The sequence below is a fragment of the Apodemus sylvaticus genome, chromosome 7, assembly GCF_947179515.1.
Source record: "Apodemus sylvaticus chromosome 7, mApoSyl1.1, whole genome shotgun sequence".
In the NCBI taxonomy this organism is placed as follows: domain Eukaryota; kingdom Metazoa; phylum Chordata; class Mammalia; order Rodentia; family Muridae; genus Apodemus; species Apodemus sylvaticus.
The window spans coordinates 66,957,145-66,977,414 of record NC_067478.1 but is presented as its reverse complement, the minus strand read 5'-3'; the positions used below and the strand labels follow the sequence as shown (position 1 = coordinate 66,977,414).

Sequence of the window (20,270 nt, the reverse complement as noted above, 5' to 3'; positions counted from 1 at the left end):
TTTGTAATTTTCAGTTGTAAAAGAGAAAGAAATCCTGCCATCTGAGAGCTGATACTTATGAAACTGGTGACAGAAGGGCAGATACTGTATGTGGCATGCATACTGCTACTATACTCTGATTACATTAAATGTTACAAGTAATTAGTAAGAAAGTTGAATTCATAGAAATAGAATGGTGTATTCAGAAACTAGAAAATGGAGGAAATACGGAGATGGAAGCTAAAGAATACAAGCTTTCAGATGCCTGATATATAACATGGCAAACTACAGATAATACTGTATCACATGCTTAAAATGTGCTGACATTTTCTACACTCTTACCAAGATACACACTAACTCTATGAGGTGATGGATATGTAAATCATCTTTTGCTTTCACGTTATTAAACAAAGTTTATTATTTTTAATTACATATTATTTTTAATTATTTAATGATGTATCTAGGCTGTGTATATGAGTGCAGGTACCCAGGGAGACTAGAGGCTATCAGATCCAGATCCTCTAGAAGTGGAGTTAAAGGTGTCTGAGAGCCACATGACATGGGTGTAGAATTCCATCCCTGTATAAACTACCTATCTTGATCCTGGTAACCAATTTTCACCATGTATCTGCTTCAAAACATCATATTGTATACCCTAAATGAATACAAATTCATTTGTCAATTACACTCAGTAAAGCTAGGAAAACAGAACAGTTTTTAAGTCATTCTCCTTACATAAAGCTACTACCATTTATTCATTCACTGTCAACATGTTCACTATATCAGATGAGAAACAGCTCTACTCAAACCTGGATGAGGCAGAAAAGGTGGTAGGAGGGGACGTACTCAGCAGAAGCCTGGGAGAAAACAGCTAACAGGAGAGAAAGGAGGAGAGGTTGTAAAAATGGAAGGAAAAGAATGTTATGGGAAAGCTAATTACAAGCATGAGGTTCTAGATCATTTAATTTTAAAATTTAGATGATTTTCTAGACAGATATCACATACCAAAGTTAAATCAAGATCATGCTATCTAAACAGTCCCATTTAGCCTCTAAGGAAATAGAAATAGTCATCAAAACCTCCCAACCAAAAAATGCCCAGTGCCAGATGGTTTTAGTGTAGAATTCTACCAGACCTTCAAAGAAGAGCTAATACCAATACTCTTTAAACAATTCCATAAAAATAAAAACAGAAAGTACACTACCTAATTCATTCTATGACACTGCAGTTGCTCTGGTTCCTAAACCACACAAAGACCCAACAAAGAAAGAGAACTTCAGACCAGTCTTGCTTATGAATATCGATGCAAAACTTGCAAACTGAATCCAAGAAGACATCAAAACCATTCATTTACCATGATCAAGTAGGTTTCATCCCAGGGATCCAGGGATGGTTCAATATACTGAAATCCCTCAATGTAATCCACTATATAAACAAACTCAAGGAAAAAAGCCATATGGTCATCTCATTAGATGCTGAAAAAGCCTTTGACAAAATACAACACCCCTTCATGTTAATGTCTTAGAGATATCAGGAATTCATGGCACATACCTAAACATAGTAAGAGCAATATACAGCAAACCAACAGCCAACATCAAATTAAATGGAGAAAAACTAGAAGCAATCCCACTAAAATCCTGGACAAGACAAGGTTGCCCAGTTTCTTCCTAGCTATTCAATATAGTACTTGAAGTTCTAGATAGAGCAATTAGGGGATAGAGATTGGAAAGGATGAAGTCAAAGTATCACTATTTGCAGGTGATATAACAGTGTACACAAGTGATGCCCTAATAAATAACTTCAGCAAAGTGGCAGAATATAAAATTAACTCAAACAAATCAGTAGCCTTCCTTTACACAAATGATAAGCAGACTTAGAAAGAAATTATGGAAACAACACTCTTCACAATAGCTACAAACAGTGTAAAGTATCTTGGTGTAACTCTGACCAAGTAAGTGAAAGATCTGTACGACAGGAATTTCAAATCCCTGAAAAAAAGAAATTGAAGACCTCAGAAGATGGAAAGATCTCCCATGCTCATAGATAGGTAGGATAAATATACTGAATATGGCCATTTTACCAAAAGCAATCTACAGATCCAATGCAATTCCCATCAAAATTCCAATGCAATTCTTCACAGATATGGAAAAATCAATCCTGAACTTCATATGGAAAAACAAAAAAACCCAGGATAGCCACAACAATTCTCAACAATAAAAGAACTTCAGGGGATAATCACTATCCCTGACCTCAAGCTGTACTACAGAGCAATAGTGATAAAAACAGACAGGCTGATCAGTGGAGTAGAATTGAAGACCCTCCGAAGTAAACCCACACACCTATGGACACTTCATCTTTGACAAAGAAGCTAAAAACATACAGGAGAAAGCATCTTCAATAAATGGTGCTGGTCTAGTTGGCAGTCTGTATGTAGGAAATGAAAACAGATCCATATTTATCACCTTGAACAAAGCTCAAGTCCAAGTGGATCAAGGACCACTGAGTCTAAAAGAAGAGAAAGTGAGAAAGAGCCTCAAACTCATTTGCACAGGGGGAAATTTTCTGAACAGAACACCAATGGCTCAGGCTCTAAAATCAACTATTGATAAATGGGACCTCATGAAACGGAAAAGCTTCTGTAAGGCAAAAGACCCTATCAACAGGACAAATCAGCAACCTACAGATTGGGAAAAAAGTCTTCATTAACCCTACATCTGAAAGAGGGCTAATACCCAAAATATATAAAGAACTCAAGTTAACTGCCACAAAACCAAATAATTTAATTAAAAATGGGTACAGAGCTAAACAGAGAATTCACAATAGAAGAATACTGAAAGGCTGAGAAGCACTTAAAGAATTGTTCAAAGTCCTTAGTCATCAGAAAAATGCAAATCAAAATGACCCTGAGACTCCACCTCACAAAAAATGGCTAACATCAAAGACTGAAGTGACAGCATACACTGGCATCAATATGGAGAGAGGAACATTCTTCCATTGCTGGTGGGATTGCAAACTGGTACAGCTACTCTGGAAATTAATTTGGCGGTTCCTCAGAAAATCGGAGATAGTTCTACCTGAAGACCCAGCTATACCACTCCTACTCCTAGGCATATACTCAAAAGATGCCCCACCATACCACAAGGACACATGCTCCATCATGTTCATAGCAGCCTTATTTGTAATAGCCAGAAGCTAGAAACATGCCAGATGTCCCTCAAATGAAGAATGGATACAGAAGAAAAAAGAGAGCCAGGTATGCTGGCACATGCTTGCAATTTCAACATTGGGAGAGAAGTAGAAAGATTAAGAATTAAAGGTCATCCCATCCTCAACTACATAGTGAGTTTGGGGCCAGCTAGGGCCACAACACACACACACACACACACACTCTCTCTCTCTCTCTCTCTCTCTCTCTCTCTCTCTCTCTCTCTCTCTCTCTCTCTCTCTCTCTCTCTCTCCATCCATATAAATAGACTGACAGATGTGTGTGTGTGTAAATTTTAAGGAAATTAGAAAGAATAAGTTGCAGACATAAATGGTCAGCACCAAGTGTGATCTCCTCAGGTAGGGTCTCACTGTGGAGTCCAGGCTGCTCTGGAACTCGTGTTCTTCTGGCTCTGCTTCCTAAGTGTTGGAATCACATGCACATCTTGCTTACAAAATAGTTCTTTGCTCAAGATGATTTTGCTCCCTTGGAGAAAGCAAATTTCTTTGGGGGTTAAAAACAAGAAAGAAGAATCCCTGGTTCCCAGAGCCTTAGCTTGTTTACACGCACCCGTGCTTTTAAGACAAGTCGACTTCTCAACAATGAAGCCTTGGGTTGCTTCCCACCAAGCTGTATTTTCTAATCATCTTCAAGCCTCACAGCCATTGTTTCAATGATGCCACCTTAATTCCTTGATTCTAGTTCTCATGTATCTATAATCATTCTCCCTCACCCTTATAGTGTAACTCCCACAATAATTTGTGCATGCCAAGAGACTTACCAACAGGGAACAACTGAGTAGATATATCCTTCTAACAATATGGCTGCCAACAATTCTTTGTATGCTTGAAACCACCCAAAAAGTGGTTTATCTCTAGCAACTGACCACTGAATGAATGACAGGCTAAGGTGAAGATCCCTCTTTGCATAATTATTGAATCTACTTTGCATCCTGCAAGGCATTAATGAAATCTGTTGTTGCCAACAGGATAGTATTAGACCATCCAGACACTCTAGGAGACTGGATGAAGGGTATAATTTTCTACCAACATCTAGACCACACTATCAATGTAAAACGAAACTCCTTGGGTTCACCCAAAGCCAAATATTCTTTTGCTATATGTATTAATTTCCTGCTGCAAAATCTCCCTAGTTATAAAACAACTATTCTTAAGCATTTCCTTATAACCTCTCACCTAGCCATGGCAGGTATTTTATAAGCTAAGGAATCCTATGCATTGAAGTATCCACAAAATGGCATGGGAGAAAAGAAGTTCTAGTCACAATAAAAACTGAAAGTCATTCCTTCTTTGCACTGCATTAATATCACTAAATGCATTACTCAGGGTAATATAGAATGAGTAGATCCATATGTGGCTTTCCAGTCTTTCATAAAGAACAAAAACAAAATACAAAATACAAAGGAGCTCCTCCCCTCAGGCTTCTCTTTTATTTACCTCCTCCAGTTTGGAGGGGGAGAAATGAGTTCTGAATCTGACAACATTTCATCTAGATTAAGCCTGAGGTGCTAAGATTATTTCATTGTCTTTTTAAGTAATGGACTCATTAGTTCTCATGGATATTGATTAGTACAGGAAAATACATTACATACTAATTAATGAGACTGTCTCAGTAAAAGGGAAACGTTGCATAAGGTTAATTTGATCACATAAGTGATTTTATTAATGAAAAAGGTTTTATATGAAGTTTCAGATAATGTAGTGCATGAACAAAATTCAGTATGAGAACAGGCCTATTTGGTAATGCTGTAATTTCTTCACAAAAAGAAAATTCTACTGTTTAAAAAATAGGTACAGAAAAGAATGTCTCTTGCAGTTAAAACAAAATTTAATTTAGGGCAGAATCACTTAAAAATTCAACTCTGCTGTCCTGCCCCCACCCTCAACACACCCCAAGGATGTTCAGAGGAAGAATGCTTACTTAGTATGTACAAAGCCCTGGGCTAAATTCTAGTACCAAAGACTAAACCAAACCAAAGAACTTCATTCTGGAGTATTCAGACCCCAGGTTGCACACAATAGCTGTATCTACATTTTACCATCATCCTACAGTTTGTTTCTTTGAGTAGTAAATTCTCCTTTTTATAACACCGACTTTTCCCCCCAGTTCCATTTTGGAGGATTTAACTTAGATAACATCATTTATTTATGTAACATAAAGAGCTTGTTACTATGTTGCTTTTTTCTAAAAAAAAAAAACATTAAAAATTTTAAAGGTGCCCCAGTTTGTTAGGTCAACTTAAATGAGAGAGACATACAGCGTGAAACTCACCTGGAGCAATAAACTGTTTAACATTGGTGGATCTAGACTTGTCCGCCACACTGGCCATGAAGCAGCCCTTGGGCACAGTCCATTCATTAGGTCTGATGTTTCTGTCCCTGTCTTCTGCTGTCTCATATACCTCTATGTGAGGGGGTTTCTCGGTTAGATTCTTGCTGTAATGACTTAGCCCGTACTGTGCAATCTGGATTGGGTAGAAATAGCCTTGTGGCCCCCACTGTGTAGATAATGGCACACCTATAAAAAACAAACAACGGATCACTAAATCCAGTCACAGAGGACTCATTCTGAGAACCACTCTTCACTGTTCTACTTCTGGGGAATGTTTTAGGGTTATCTGCAACTCTGAAGTTTTTCTGCTCTAATGCTGTGTGTTTTGTTCTCTGATTGTACATTATTGTAGTCTTTGTAACAACTTATTTTTAAAAAAAGATTATATATATAAACTGACCTTTTACTAAGTGATAAAATATTTAATGTTGGGGAATTACACTTGGAGAAAGAATTCAGGTGCTAGACAGCTTACCAGTTTCCTAGGTCTCCCTGTCCACCTAGTCCCTATATCAGCACAGTTTTTATTGCTAAATATATGTGTTTCTGTGATAGCAGGGACTGAACTCTAGGCCTTGCACATGTTAGGCAAACACTATCACTGAGCCACATTCTTGGCCTAGTACCTAGCTTGTTTTGAAGCACAATTTCTGGAGCTTGGTACCTTGACCTCACTAATGAGACTCTGAGGCAGATTAATGGAATAACCCTATTTATTCAGTCTGGTTTTAACTGCTGCCCTGACTCACACCAACTGGAAAGCTTCAGTAGGTTTACACTTTACTTGTTCCTTCTTGCTGAGACAGCAATAATGAAAGTCTTCTTTGCATTGTGTTACATAGTGGTTGTATAACTAACATCTTCAGTTTCTTAGTCCTTAACATAATCAAGCCAGAAAAATCCAAGTAAAGCAAACAGATACCAACCTTCCACTCCACTTATACACTTGACTCTGTCTCGGACTTCCACATTGTATCCTTCAAATGACATAAACACACCGTCAGGGTGGTACGGTGATCTCTGTGCATAGACTTTGGAATAGCTATGAGAGAATTCAAATCGATCATAGCCATCATACTGGACCACCTTTCCATAAACATCAAAGTATTTCTCTACCCAAGTGAATGGAAGAAAAACTTCATTCCCCTCTCGTCTCCCTTTAATTGTGTGTTCATCATTTATGAGACAGTCAATCTCTTCATATTTGAGCCCTAACACCTTGCTTCCCCCATTGCTGTTGAAGCCCCCAACGACAGGGGGTGCCTTCTGTTGTTCCTGAGGAAATGCCTCTTCTGACTGCTGCTTGGCTATGTGGTTGGCATAATGGTTACTTTCAGATGCTGCTGATCTCTTTTCTAATCCATCCACTCTGAATCCACTACTCAAGTGCCGAGGAAACTGGATTGCTTTGTCGCTGGAACACTTATTCCACAAAAGTACTGTGACCAAAGTGAATAGCGCACAGATGATAATCAAAGTCTTATAGTTGACCCGAGCTGCCAAACAACGCATATTCAGACCATACCTATGGAGGCAAGAAGAAAATCATGCACTCTAGTTACTGACATTTCAAAGGTAAGTTCATTTAAAATAAATTTATTCAATGTGCACGTCAGGATATTTTATCAAATGCATGTTCAAAATTATGAACTCAAACTTTTCAGCATAGACAAAGATAAGAGGCAAGCTGCTTGGCACAAACATAAAGCAGAGATGTCCAAACTTCCATTCAGTGTTCCCCTGGTATCTCAACAATGTTTACTATGTCCCTAAACTTAAAGAAACACCTTATAGCTGGGCAGTGGTGGCACAAACCTTTAGTCCCAGCACTCAGGAGGCAGAGGCAGGTGGATCTCTGTAAGTTCAAGGCCAGCCTGGTCTACAGAGTGAGTTCCATGGCAGCCAGAGCTACACAGAGAACCCCTGTCTTAAAAGAAACATCTTAGGGTTCTATTTTTAACATTGTTCAGACCAAAGAACTGGTCTTAGTCCCCACCGGCCACTCCCCTTCAGTCTGTTCTGAGCCTCCCTTACATGCTGGCAGGCCTTCCAGCCCTAGAGTGCAAGGTTCCTTACCTCTGTTCATTTCTGAGTGATCTTGCCCAGGCCTCATGTCTTAATAGGAACTTGCATGCAGAGTATCCCCAAATTCTTTATCTAAGCTAGACTTCCTTTGTACAGATACATATATACCCAAGAGCCAACCCAAATAACTGGCATCTTTAGTTGGAAGCCAAATAAGCTTCTTCACTGTTACACTCATAGCTTTATCCAGATCTTCTTCAACCCACTCACTCTTCTACCATTCAAACTAAAAACTTTGATTCCTTGTTGCTCACTTGAGACCCAAATGAACAACTTCACTACTGTTACAATGATAAGCTGTGGTCATTTTTTACCTGTAGCACTAGCCAACTGGCCCCCTTCTACCCATGCATGCCTAGTATTATACCCCCAAGTCTATTCTCAATATAGCAGTCAGAATACTTCTAAGTTTAAGCCAGATAATGTCATTCCAGAAGGGAGAAGACACTGATGCTGTTGGTCCTGTTGGCTATTGACATATCAGTCAGCTATGATGATATATGTAGGGGTGCCAGGGGAACAGGGGAAATTATATGCTAGTTCTACGTGTGATGTATGGAACACTTGAGGTTGCTCAGCGTGAACCATGTAAAGCATAGTCTATGTCTGTCACAGTCACTCTGTAATTTAATATATAGTGTGATTCCACAATTATTTATTTTGTTTATAATATCTTTTCACTTTCCCCACAATATACCTTTTAAGCAGGATAAAACGAACAAATGCCCAAATAAAAGTATTTTATGAAAAATTAAATGAAGAATTTCAGTTAAGAAAGTTAGTAGTGAACATATAACCCTCTAATTTCTTCCAATTCCAAGGGAAGGTAAACTTTAGACCCTGAATGCCTAAAATCAATTATTTAACTCCAATATTTTTCAAGGTTTATTTTTAATTATTTGTAAGTGTATATGTCTCTGTGTGGGTATGTACACATGAGTGTGGGTACAGAGGCCAGAGTGCCTGGTTCCCTGCAGCTGGAGTTACAGGTGGTTGTAAGCCATCCAATATAGGTTCTGGGAATTGTTCTCTGGAAGAGCTTATATCCACTGAGCCATCTCTCCAGCCCTTTTGTTCCCATCCTTAACAGTTTGGCAGGATGTAGATTGTGTTTGGATTAGCTTCAAAGTTTTAGGGCAAAATCTGAAAATAGTAAAGGTCACTGGTCAAGCTGCGTGCAGTCCAATAGCTGTCACTATGAATGACTTCATTAAGGGGCTTTTGTTCATCTCAGGAATTCCAGTTTTCAAGAGGCGTCATGCTGGCTGATTATTTCTGAACCAGATGAGCACTTTCTATCTGACAGTTTGTCCTCCTGTGGCTTAATGGAAGTACTGTGTTTGTAGCTCTCTACATGCTACAGAGGTCCTTTTTAAAAATAAAGTTCTCTGTGATTACTTCTGTTTATTGCATTGGCATTTTTTCTGGTTATCTTGTCTATTTTTTCCTAACATTATGTTTTCCTCACGCTGGGCAGTGGTGCAAGCCTTTAATCCCAGCACTTGGGAGGCAGAGGCAGACAGATTTCTGATTCAAGGCCAGCCTGGTCTACTGAGTGAGTTCCAGGACAGCCAGGGCTACACAGAGAAACCCTGTCTTGAAAAAAAAAAAACTTTCTTTTCCTCACATGCCTGATAACCTCTTATTAGATTCTCTCCATTACTGTGAAGATGGTCTGCTTTTTGGCTAGATTGTAGGGATGGGGGGTAGAGAGAGTTTGAGTTCTGTGTGGGCCAGGTTACTAATACCAGCACTCTTCTAGTGGAGAATAGGAGGGCAGTAGTCCCTCTGTCAGAACAAACATGGCTTTGGAAGTCTAGTCATTTCTAATTTCTCTACAGAAAGTCTGCCTGTTGTTTGACCTGGAATTAAGCCAGTTATCAGCAGTCAAGAGCAGGGACAAGTGAAATCTGGAGGGGTGAGCACAAGGTACAACTGGGTCTTCTAGTACCAAAGGTCTATTCAACTGTCATCCTCTTAGTCACTTAAATCTATTCATTTCTGATCTCTAGACATATTATTTCAGTGGAACAGCAAAAAGGAAAGGAGGCAAAGATGTGTGCATGTCCTGAAAATATATACAGAACTAGAAAGCTGGGAATGTAATACATGTAAAGTATCTGAAATGCTTGAGACCAGAAAAGTCTGGCTCTCTCCTGGTCTTTGAATTTCTGCATTCATGTGATATCTTAGAAATGGGACTTAAATCTAGCCACAAAATTAATTTGTAATGTGTATATACATATATATATATATTACAAATTAATTTATATATAATTAATTTGTAATATATATACACACACACATATATGTACACATGTATACATATATATACACATACACACATATATATATACGTGTGTGTATATATATAAACATTATGAGAGAAAGTCTGAAAATGAACTTTATATACTTTAAAAATGCATTTATCCTATATGTATGTGTTTGTGTACCACGTGTCATGTGCAGGTACTTCCAGAGACCAGAAGGGAGTATTGGACCCCCTGGAACTAAAGCTGGTAGATGTGAGCTGCTTGATCTGGGTGCTGGAAACCCAAACCAGATCCTCTGCAAGAGCAGTATGTGATTACAACTACTGAGCCATCTTACCAGCTCCAAGTTTTATAGAGTATTTTTGATGATTTTGTGCATGAGGAAGTTTCATTATCATTTTCCACTCATAGTATCAAATCAGTATTCAAAAAATTTGGATCTGGGATATATTTAGTATTTCTTCTTGTATTAGAAATACTCATTCTAATAATGTTTTATCATTATATCACTATTAAGAAAATGTATTAAGAGATTTAAAAACAACAGAACAGCACAAAGTGTGGTACGAAAATCTGTCAAAGGTCATGCTTATAAAAGATTTTCTTAAATTGTAATAAAGGCAAACTGAACCAAAACACCCATATGTTATCATGTATATAATATACCCACTATGCCAGACATTTTGACCATTAAAACAGAAATATTGGGTACAAGATGGTTCTTGCCACACAAGCTTAATAAAGCCAAGTTTGACCCCAGAACCCATGATGGAAGAAGAGGACTCCACAAAGTTCTTTTGACCTCCACTCTTACTGCACTCCAACCCACATATCACGAACATACAGAATAATAAAAAATTTTAAACACAGAAATACAAGGCTCTTTGTTTCATCTTTGAGGAGTGTCTTTCCTCCTCTATCCAAATGTGAGTAGCTGCTCATGGAACAACACTATTCTATGACATAGCACATGATGGGAAAACCAAAATAGCATAGTTTAATACATTTTCAATAACCCCAATGCCAAGATTTATATCTGATAGCATTTCTTACTAAAAACACAAGAAAGGGGAAGAAAAGAAAATGGGACTTTTTAGAAAATTAGATGATTCCAGGTTTGTGACAGATAACAGATATACTTTTAAAATTCAATGGAATCATAACCCATGGGTAAAAATAGCTGTAGAAGCTGGGTGTGGTGGTAACTGCCCAAAATCCCAGCACTCAGGAGCCTAAAAGAAGATTCTGAGTTTGAGGCTGGCTTGGGTTACACAGCAAGATCCTCATAGGAAAAATTTAAGAGGGCATTAGACCAACATTGGAAAAAGATAACAATAACTGTTAAATCTGACCAACAGGCATATTATATACTAAGTTACATACTTATATGTTTAATCATTCCCACAATTAAAAAAAATACAGTGCTGTGCAGCTAAAAGAATAGTGGTCAGCCTTAAAGTTCCTCTGTCAAATTTATTTGTTAAAAATTGAAAGAATTATGTCTGGAGGTAACTAAAACACATAGAGTCAATAATAATCCAAAGTCTCTACACTAATCAAAAAGGATAAAATCAGGCCCCGCCAAACAAACAACCCTCCAAACAAATAAACAAATAAAACAGTGAAACTAGTAACTAACTAACTTTGAGAACTATACTTCAGAATGGTTCAACAGCCCCAGTCAATGTAGTATTCTGTTTCTTAGAAGGCCAGTTAGTAATGTAGAAGAGAAACAACAAGAAATGACATTATGCAATCCCTCATGAAATGATAACTGCAGGCAGTTTTTGACGATATGAGTGCTATGACTTGTAGATTCATACACTGTGTTTGTTTCCTATGTTCTTTTATTAACATATAAAGCAATTTGTTTTTCTGATTATTCTTAGGTAATATGTAGAAAAAGATCAACACATGCCCAAATGGACAGGTTAAGCTATTGTTCTCCAATTGCTATGTAGCAGGTAAGGAAGACACTAACCATGTGCCTAGAGAAAAAAATCAGTGAGCATCATCAGATGGGTATCGTAGTAACACTATGATATGAGCGCTGTAAAAGTTAGGAAGAAAGTACCTCAAAACAAAACAAAGAAGCCTCTAATTCTCTTTTCATTTTTTATGAGGACCAGAAACCCTTCAAGGAATAATCAGCAGAAAACTGACTCATGTCAGGGATGCTTCTAGCCAGGAGATTTGCACTTGCCCCTGCCTAACATTCTCTTTCCCTAGTATCCACTTGGTCTCCCCTTCCTTACTTCACTTGAGCCACCACTCAGATGTCAATTAAAAAGGCCTCAGTGACAGTCCATGTACCCACCCATCTCTACCTCCTTACTCAGTCTGAAACACTTACTTAGATTATTGTCCATTTCCAACCCATTACTGCACTCCCAGTGCCTAAGACTGTATCTGGTCCAAAGGAGGCCTTGGTTAAAGATTTGTTAAATGAATAACCATTGTTTGAAATGCAAATTAAAAAATCAGCCATCTGTGTTTTCTTTCCTGTATTTGGGTATCTGAAAACCATAAACCAAATAGAAATGAGTATAAGTGACATAACAGAATACACTGAGATGTATCTTGGCCAATTCTTTAAAATAGATTCACAATTTAATTACTGCTGTTTACTGCTTGATAGACTAAAGACTTAAATTATACAGTCAATTGGTTAAATATCCAGTATGGATTTAACTTAAAAAAGACCTAATATTTTGGACTCTTCTAGAAGTGTAAACAAGTATACTCTAGAAATGATTCACAATAGGATAAAAGTAAGCTCTGCTAGCTCATTTAATTTTTTAGTATCAAAGTTAACACAATCTCTGACACAGGTGGCTCATAATGCTTCAAATAAGATAACATTCCTAATGCAGAATGATGGTACAGGTTGTAATCCTATCACTTGGAAGGCTGAAGATGACCGAGAGTTCCAGGCTAGTACGGACTGCACAGCAAGACTCACATGTGTCTGCCTGATTTTACAAATGGTGAGCCTTAAGTTTTGTGATGTTAAGTAGTCACTGAAGATATAATTTGATGGCTCACATAACTAAGTTTAAGAAGGGATCTGAACACTGGCTCCCAGACTGTGAGGCCTGCTTTCTTAATATATCACAGAATATCTATGAGCAGATACACAATATTCCTTTCAGAAACTGAATGATTCCCTGATAGTCAACTAATCTTGGATGTTAACAGGTTTTCCTTTTTTCTTTTTTTATTTTTTTCTCCACTTCCCCCCCCCCCCAGCTTTCCCTCTCCCTCTCCCCTGGAGGCTGTAAAACTCTGGATGGCTTGCAATTCATTATATAGACTAAGCTGGCCTCAAATTCGGAGATGTGCCTGCCTCTGACCCAGGAGTGCTGAACTAAGGATTAAAGGCATGTGCTACCACACATATCCAGCTCTTTTAGACAAGGTTGAATTCTGTCCCCAAATCAATTGTTCATGTACATATAAATACAATTTAACTGTAAGAACAACCTAAGGTAAGTCTCTGTGTTGATATGTTTGCTTGTTTCTCTTCTTGTTTGCATGCATGATAATAGTTTTTATTTTTTTACTTTTTTTTTTTTTTGGATTTGTTTTTTTCGAAACAGGGTTTCTCTGTATAGCCCTGGCTGTCCTGGTAGACCAGGCTGGCTTCGAAATCAGAAATCCGCCTGTCTCTGCCTCCCAGAGTGCTGGAATTACAGGCATGTGCCACCACTGCCCGGCTAGTTTTTAATTTTTTAAAGATGATTTTAATACAGGAAAAAAATTTTCACCAGAATAGGCTTGTTTGTCCCATTAACAACATAGCAAGTGTTAGAGAATACTCCTGTTTGAATTACAATCAAGTAATCCTCCATCTTTTTCCTTTTTCAGTGTTTAATAACAAATCAATCCCTACTCGACTTGCTCTGTCTCTCTAGAATATAAATTCTATGTATCTTTTCATTCTTTACTTTCTTCAAATATTTTACATCTCTTTGCATTTTGGAAAAGCTTCTCAAATTTGTATTCTATATCATGAATTCAATTTTCAAATGTGTTCTCTATTCTGGTGCAGTTTAATTTGGCTACTGCATAATTCAATTTCTACTCTATTGCTTAATGCTTTAAAAACAGTTTCTATCCTATTGTCCTTATTTTATCTATACCCTTTTAATTTATGTCTTTCTATTAGCTAGTATTCTTTTTTCATCTTAGCCTTACTGTCTTGTGAATTCATTTTCAATATCTATGATCTCCTCAATTTTTCTCTGTTTATAATTGGTTATTTTATTTATTTACATTTCAAATGTTATCCCCCTTCCTAGTTTTCCCTCTGCAAATACCCTACCCCATCCCTTCTCCCCTATGCTTCTGTGATGATGCTCCCCCTCTCACTCACCCACTCCCACCTCACCATCCTAGCATTCTCCTATGCTGGGGCATCGAGATTCAGCAGAACCAAGGGCCTCCCCTCCCATTAATGTCAGGTAAAGCCATCCTCTACTCCATATGCAGCTGGAGCCATGGATCCCTCCATGTATATTCTTTGGTTGGTGGTTTAGTCCTTGGGAGTTCTGGTTGGTCTATGAGGCTGCAAACCCCTTCCCCTAACTCATCCATTGGTGTCCCCGTGCTCAGTCTCATGGTTGGCTGTGAGCATCTGCACTTGTATTGGTCAGGTTCTAGCAGAGCCTTCTCACAGGACAGCTATACCAGTTTCCTGTCAGCAAGTGCTTCTTGGCATCAGCAATAGTGTCTGGGTTTGGTGTATGCATATGGGATGGATCCCCAGGTGGGGCAGTCTCTGTATGGCCTTTCCTTCAGTCTCTGCTCCACTTTTTGTCCCTGCATTTCCTTTAGACAAGAGCAATTCAGGATTAATATTTTTGAGATGGGAGGGTAGCCCCATCCCTCAAATAGGAGTTGTGTCTAACCACTGGATTATGTTCTCTACCGGTTTTATCTCCCCTTTGTTGTGTATTTTGGCTAATGTCATTCCTGTTGGGTCCTGGGAAACTCTTGCTTCCCTGGCATCTTGAATTTTCTAGTGGCTACCCCCAGTTCCCCATCCCCCACTGCTACACACCTCCGTTCAATTTCCTGACTCTCTGTACTTCTCCCGTCTCCTCCCACACCTGATCCTGCCCCTCTTTCTCTCTCCCCCTCCTCTCTCCCTCTCAGGTCTCCCCCTCCCTCTACCTCCCATGATTATTTTGTTCCCCTTTCTAAGCAAGACCGAAACATCCACACTTAGTTCTTCCTTCTTCTTGAGTTTCATATGGTCTGTGAGTTTCAACATGGGTATTCAGAGCTCTTTGCCTAATACCCACTTATCAGTGAGTACATATGTAAGCCTAAGCAATGCTTTCCAGCAGGTGGTGATGGTGCATCCCTTTAATCTCAGTAATGCAGGGGTGGGGGTAGGGGGCGGCAGAGGCAGGTGAATCTCTGAGTTTAAGGCCAGTCTGGTCTACAGAGCAAGTTTCAGGACAAAGAAATCCTATCTCAAAAACCAAAAGTAGATAGGTAGGTAGGTAAGTGGGTGGGTGGGTGGGTGGATGGATGGACAGACGGACAAACGGATGGACAGATGGATGGACGGACGGACAGATAGGATGGGGAAGTGGGAGGAGAAATGCTTTGTAAAATCTCTGTGAAGTAAACTCTTATACGGAGTATAAGTTTTTGTTGATACGGAGAAATCAAGGTAGAGCTGAGCTGGAAGAAGGAACTAAACAATCTTTTATGGGAGCAAAGGCATCAGTGAACTTACCTAGCTGTGAATCCTGTGAACTACAAGAGCAACTTGCCAGGTAAGATGTACCCATCTATATCACTACTGTTAGGAAGGTGCCAATGGCTTCCTGATTAGATTTAAGACCTATCCCATAGGATGGAATCCATGTCTGGCACTGTAAACCTGGTTAAAAATCTATGGTAGGAGATCATAGGCCCTGGGGGGGGGGGTGGTGGTAAGCTGAATACTGTTGTTCAGCTAAACTGATGTTCTATCAATTCTAAATATTGATGTTTATACCCAGAGACCACTGCTATTCTTGGCCTTAACCAGAGAAGGCTATTTTCAGGGAATGTGATATAGAATCATGGCTATATATGGTGCTAATAAGTGATGGGTAAGTGCTCATTCCTTCTTGAATACCTCTAAGACTCAGGGAACACTGTGGAAGAGTGGTGTAAAGAATGGAAGAGCCAGAAGATAGGAGAAGAGCTATGAACGTTATCTTGTAGACAAGACACAGTAGCCACTTCCACTGTGAACTCACAGCAGCTGCAGATGCTTGTACTGGGTCTGCACAAGAATGGGCCTAATAGCAATAAGGCATGGATGACGGAGAAATGCAGGGGTCTCTACCCATCAGCTGTTAGAGTGATTGCGACTGACAGCCTCATGGAGAGGGGTAATTACCCCCTTCAGTTAGGAATGCATGGATGACTCCACCGGGCTCCAATGGATAGTTCCAATCTAATGATCACAAATTGCCTTGGTTTAACTAATTGGGTTACAAATCAAAACATTATGAATCTGGAAAAGGGACTGACAGGGAGAAGGAGGACGTGAAACAAGTCAGGGGAGAGAGTTATACGAATGTTAGATACATGCATAAAGCTGTCAACAAAATAAATCCATTAAAAGTCAATGCTTGCCTTGTACTGAATGGTGAGTTGGTTTTTTTTTTTTTTTGAATTGTTGCAGAATCTTGTCTTCAGTACTTCCTATAAATCAGCAGCTGGATCTATAGATTTGATAAGAGTTGGGTTTGATTTTTGTTCATCAGGAGTAATTCATGATAGAGGTATGAAATTTATTCAGGGTGTATACGATGTAGAACTATCTCTGTAATACTAAACTTAACCTGTATGTGCAGGTGCTTCCAGCCCCACACAGCCACTAGAAAGCTCTGCATTAGCAGTTCACCTATCACCTTATCAGTCCTTCTCAATGCATTAGCTGGAACACCTCAGAAAAGAAAACCTTGCCTTACTATTTGCTTAGCTTGACAATGTATAGTTGTACAGGAAAGTAATTACTGAATTTTTTATTTAGCAATTGTCTAATGAATTGGTTGTTTAATAATCTCTAAAATGAGCAAAGAACCTTTAAAAAGGCAACACAGAAGCTCAGAGCTTTACCATATTTGATGAATTTCAAGTTACTAGTGTTTGATGCGCAAGTTATTCTAACTTTAGCCAATGTCACTCTTTTCGAATTAGCTCTAAGTCCTTTCACACAACCTCAATGGCTTTGCTGGCTTCTCTGCTATTTTTCATGACAAAGACATCCTAGGTTCATCATGTAACTTTCTGTGTAAGACCTGAAATAGCCATTTTTAGGGTCTGGTTCCATTCAGTGTGAATATCTAGTGTTCAGTTGAAATTTATTGGCATTTCAGTTTTTCAAGCATATGGTGCTGTCCTGGGCTACTGGTGCTGGTTTCATTGCAATGGCACCTAGAGAAGGGATTAGAGAGAATCAGATACCTGTGCCCAGCTACACTCTAGTCTGTGCGGACTGGGTTATATTGTTAGAAACAGACACCATAAGTTACAGCACTGTTACTTTTTATTCACTTAAAAGAAACCCAAAAGTAGGCAGTCTGAAACTTTTAATGTAGCTACATGCTCATCAAGAACATAGCCACTTTTAATCTTTTTATATCAACCTATGACCCAAGAAAGCTACTGAAGCTTCAGCTTTATGTCTGCATTGCAGCCCAGGAAGCAGAAGAAGGGCCCAAGGGCAGAAGAGCACATCTCTGTGTGGAGTCAGTTCCCTTTAATGAGACATCCCTTCAGTTTCTTCACATAACACTCCTGACATCTCATTAGCCAAACCTCAGTAACACGGCTACCTCAAGTTGAAAGAAAGACTGAGAAATACTTTTTGTTCCAGACAGCAATGTGGTAAGTTAAAAACAAAAGACCTAAAACAAAGAAACAAACAAACACCAAAGCAGGTTTCAATGATAAAGAAGCAGAACACAGATGTGGGGAGCAAGCAAGAGGAAATCCTTCTGATGCACAAATTAACCACTTTCTCCTTAAATACATCTTTTTTTTTTTTGTATCTCAATTACAGTAAGTTCATAACAACCACACAGTGAGATATGAATTCAATTAATAATTTTAATTTTGCATAGTATATGCTTAGATTAACAAGCAAGAAGAGAGCCTTATTCCATAAGGACTATATGGTACTTCGAAGAACATTCTAGTAAGACTATAATTGCTAAGTCTTTCTGAAATTATAAATCTTTTGGCATTCTCTAAATTGAAGGTGCAGGGCAAATTTTACTTACATATTTTGTTGCTATCAATACCTGCTACAATAATCACTATTAGCCATAAGTAGTAAGTTGAAACATGTCTCATCCAGAAACTAAGAAGGCCTGCTCTTGCCAGTGTGTGTAGTTACACAGCCTTTCAGTCTACTTTACTAGGCTGTTACTGAAGGAACTTTATCTTCCCATCATCCTAAGTTGCTGCTAAAAATCAGCAATAGCATTCAACACACAACAGCAATCCTGTTACCCCTGTCTATCAAGGCATGATTGGGTTAAAATCCTCAACAATTCAAAAAGATTGTTTTGTATTTTTTATTTTTAAAGGGAGGAAAGGTTACAGAAAAAACATTCCTCATATACATTGTGCTATATACATAGTAGGGTTTATACTAACACTTATCTGACCTCAAAGGGTTAAGCTCTTTCCACCATGCCACAATATATCATATTATCTGGTTCCAAATCACTATGTATCTCTGCTAACCAGCAAGAAGAGAATACTTGCTCCTGGCTTGTACAGAAACACTGTGCACTAGGTCTGCCCCTTAAGAGTCTCTAAGGTCTTCAGCTTAATTTTCTCCAGTAGCAGCATAAGGAGGAGCAAAGGGCTGCTTTGCATCTAGAAAAGCAACACTGCAGTGGCACTAAATTCTTCTTTGAAGTAGTGCACAGAACTGAAGGGAAAGGCTCTCTGCTTACTTCTAAGCAATGTGTTAAACTAAGCCTAAGCTATGTAAATAAATCAATTCAGAAAGGAGTTGCAGGTCTCTGCAGCTCTGAGATTTCTCCACTCATTAGGAAGGCTAAGAAAAAGAGTCTAATGATGTGCTTGCTCTGCATGGCTCCTGAATAGGGGAGCTTCACAGTATGAGCTTTCCTAGGAAGTCTACAAGGGCTGAAAGCAGTAAGTTCTCACAGAGCATCTTCTCTCCAGTTCATCCTGTGAAGAAGACGGGAATAAAACAAGGAAGGCTCATCAGAAGTTGGCTAATAGTGATCTTTTAAAATCTTGTCACTACCCCATCACAAGCTTTCTCTGTGGAGCCCTGATTGTCCTGTAACTCTCTTTGTATATGAAGGTGACCTTGAACATCAGAGGTCTTTGCCTCCTGAATACTGGGATTAACGGTGTGCACTACTTGCTGGGTTAGCAACTTTTAAAAGACTAAAGACATCACGTCTCAGTCATGTAGAAAAAAATCTATATGTGGATAGTAGATGATTTTAAAAATCATGTGATTTTTTTAAAAATGTAATTACCGTGGGAAGCAATTCTGAGGCATTTCAGAAAGCATCTTACAAAAAAAAGTAGACAGAATATAATGGGAACCATCATGTAAAAATAACCTATTCCTGTATTCGCTGTTCTAATATCTATGATAAAGAAGACATCAAGCAACAGTGTCAACTTTGGGTTATGACAAGTAAACACCTGAGACACTTTGCAAAGTAAAAGTTTATTCAGTTAACTGTCTTTGAGTTTTCTGTCCAACATTAGGATCAGGCCTAATTCTTTGCACCTTAAAAAACTGTTTAAAATATATTATAAATTTTGCTTAATAATAAATATTCAATAGAATAGTGAATAGGAGACAAGGGAGCGTCTTACAAAAGAGAAGAGGAAGAGACCAGCAGTTTTGAGCCCTTATCAGCTATCGCATTTTCTTCTCTGAACTAGAGAGACAGGCTCTATTTTCCAGATAAGAACAGTCAAGTGCTGGCTCACCAGGCTTTGCCACTCCTGTCAATCACTTCTTATACTAGCTCTCTCACTGGCACCCCAAAAGTGTCTAGGACTAAATGAGATCACATATGTACCCATGAAAGTGTGGAAATGTTTCTAAACAGGAAGGTGACTGAATTGGATAAACTGCAGAGTTCTATTTTCCTTTCATATAGGTTACTAATTTGTTTAAAGTATGACTTGACCCAGGACTACTAAATGGGACAGGTAGAAATCTAACAAATGGATGAACTAAAGCTAGATTATAGGCCTAACTACAATCTTAAGTTCTTTGTTTGTTTTTTGAGACAGGCTTCTCTCTGTAACCTTGGCTGTCCTGGAGTTCACTCTGTAGACCAGGCCAGTATAGAACT

The 20,270-nt window shown here is 38.7% G+C and overlaps 1 protein-coding gene across 3 annotated transcripts in view; it reads right to left on the bottom strand.

The window, feature by feature from the left end:
* Glce (glucuronic acid epimerase) overlaps nt 1-20,270 on the bottom strand; it is a 74,467-nt gene that overhangs the window by 10,262 nt on the left and 43,935 nt on the right. For all 3 annotated transcript variants that reach the window (XM_052188103.1, XM_052188104.1, XM_052188105.1), the window contains exons 3-4: nt 6,463-7,061; nt 5,477-5,722 (exon numbers count right to left, since the gene is read on the bottom strand). In XM_052188103.1, the coding sequence (XP_052044063.1) occupies nt 5,477-5,722; nt 6,463-7,048 (832 nt within the window). In that variant the 5' untranslated portion in view covers nt 7,049-7,061. The remainder of the gene's footprint in view (nt 1-5,476; nt 5,723-6,462; nt 7,062-20,270) is intronic.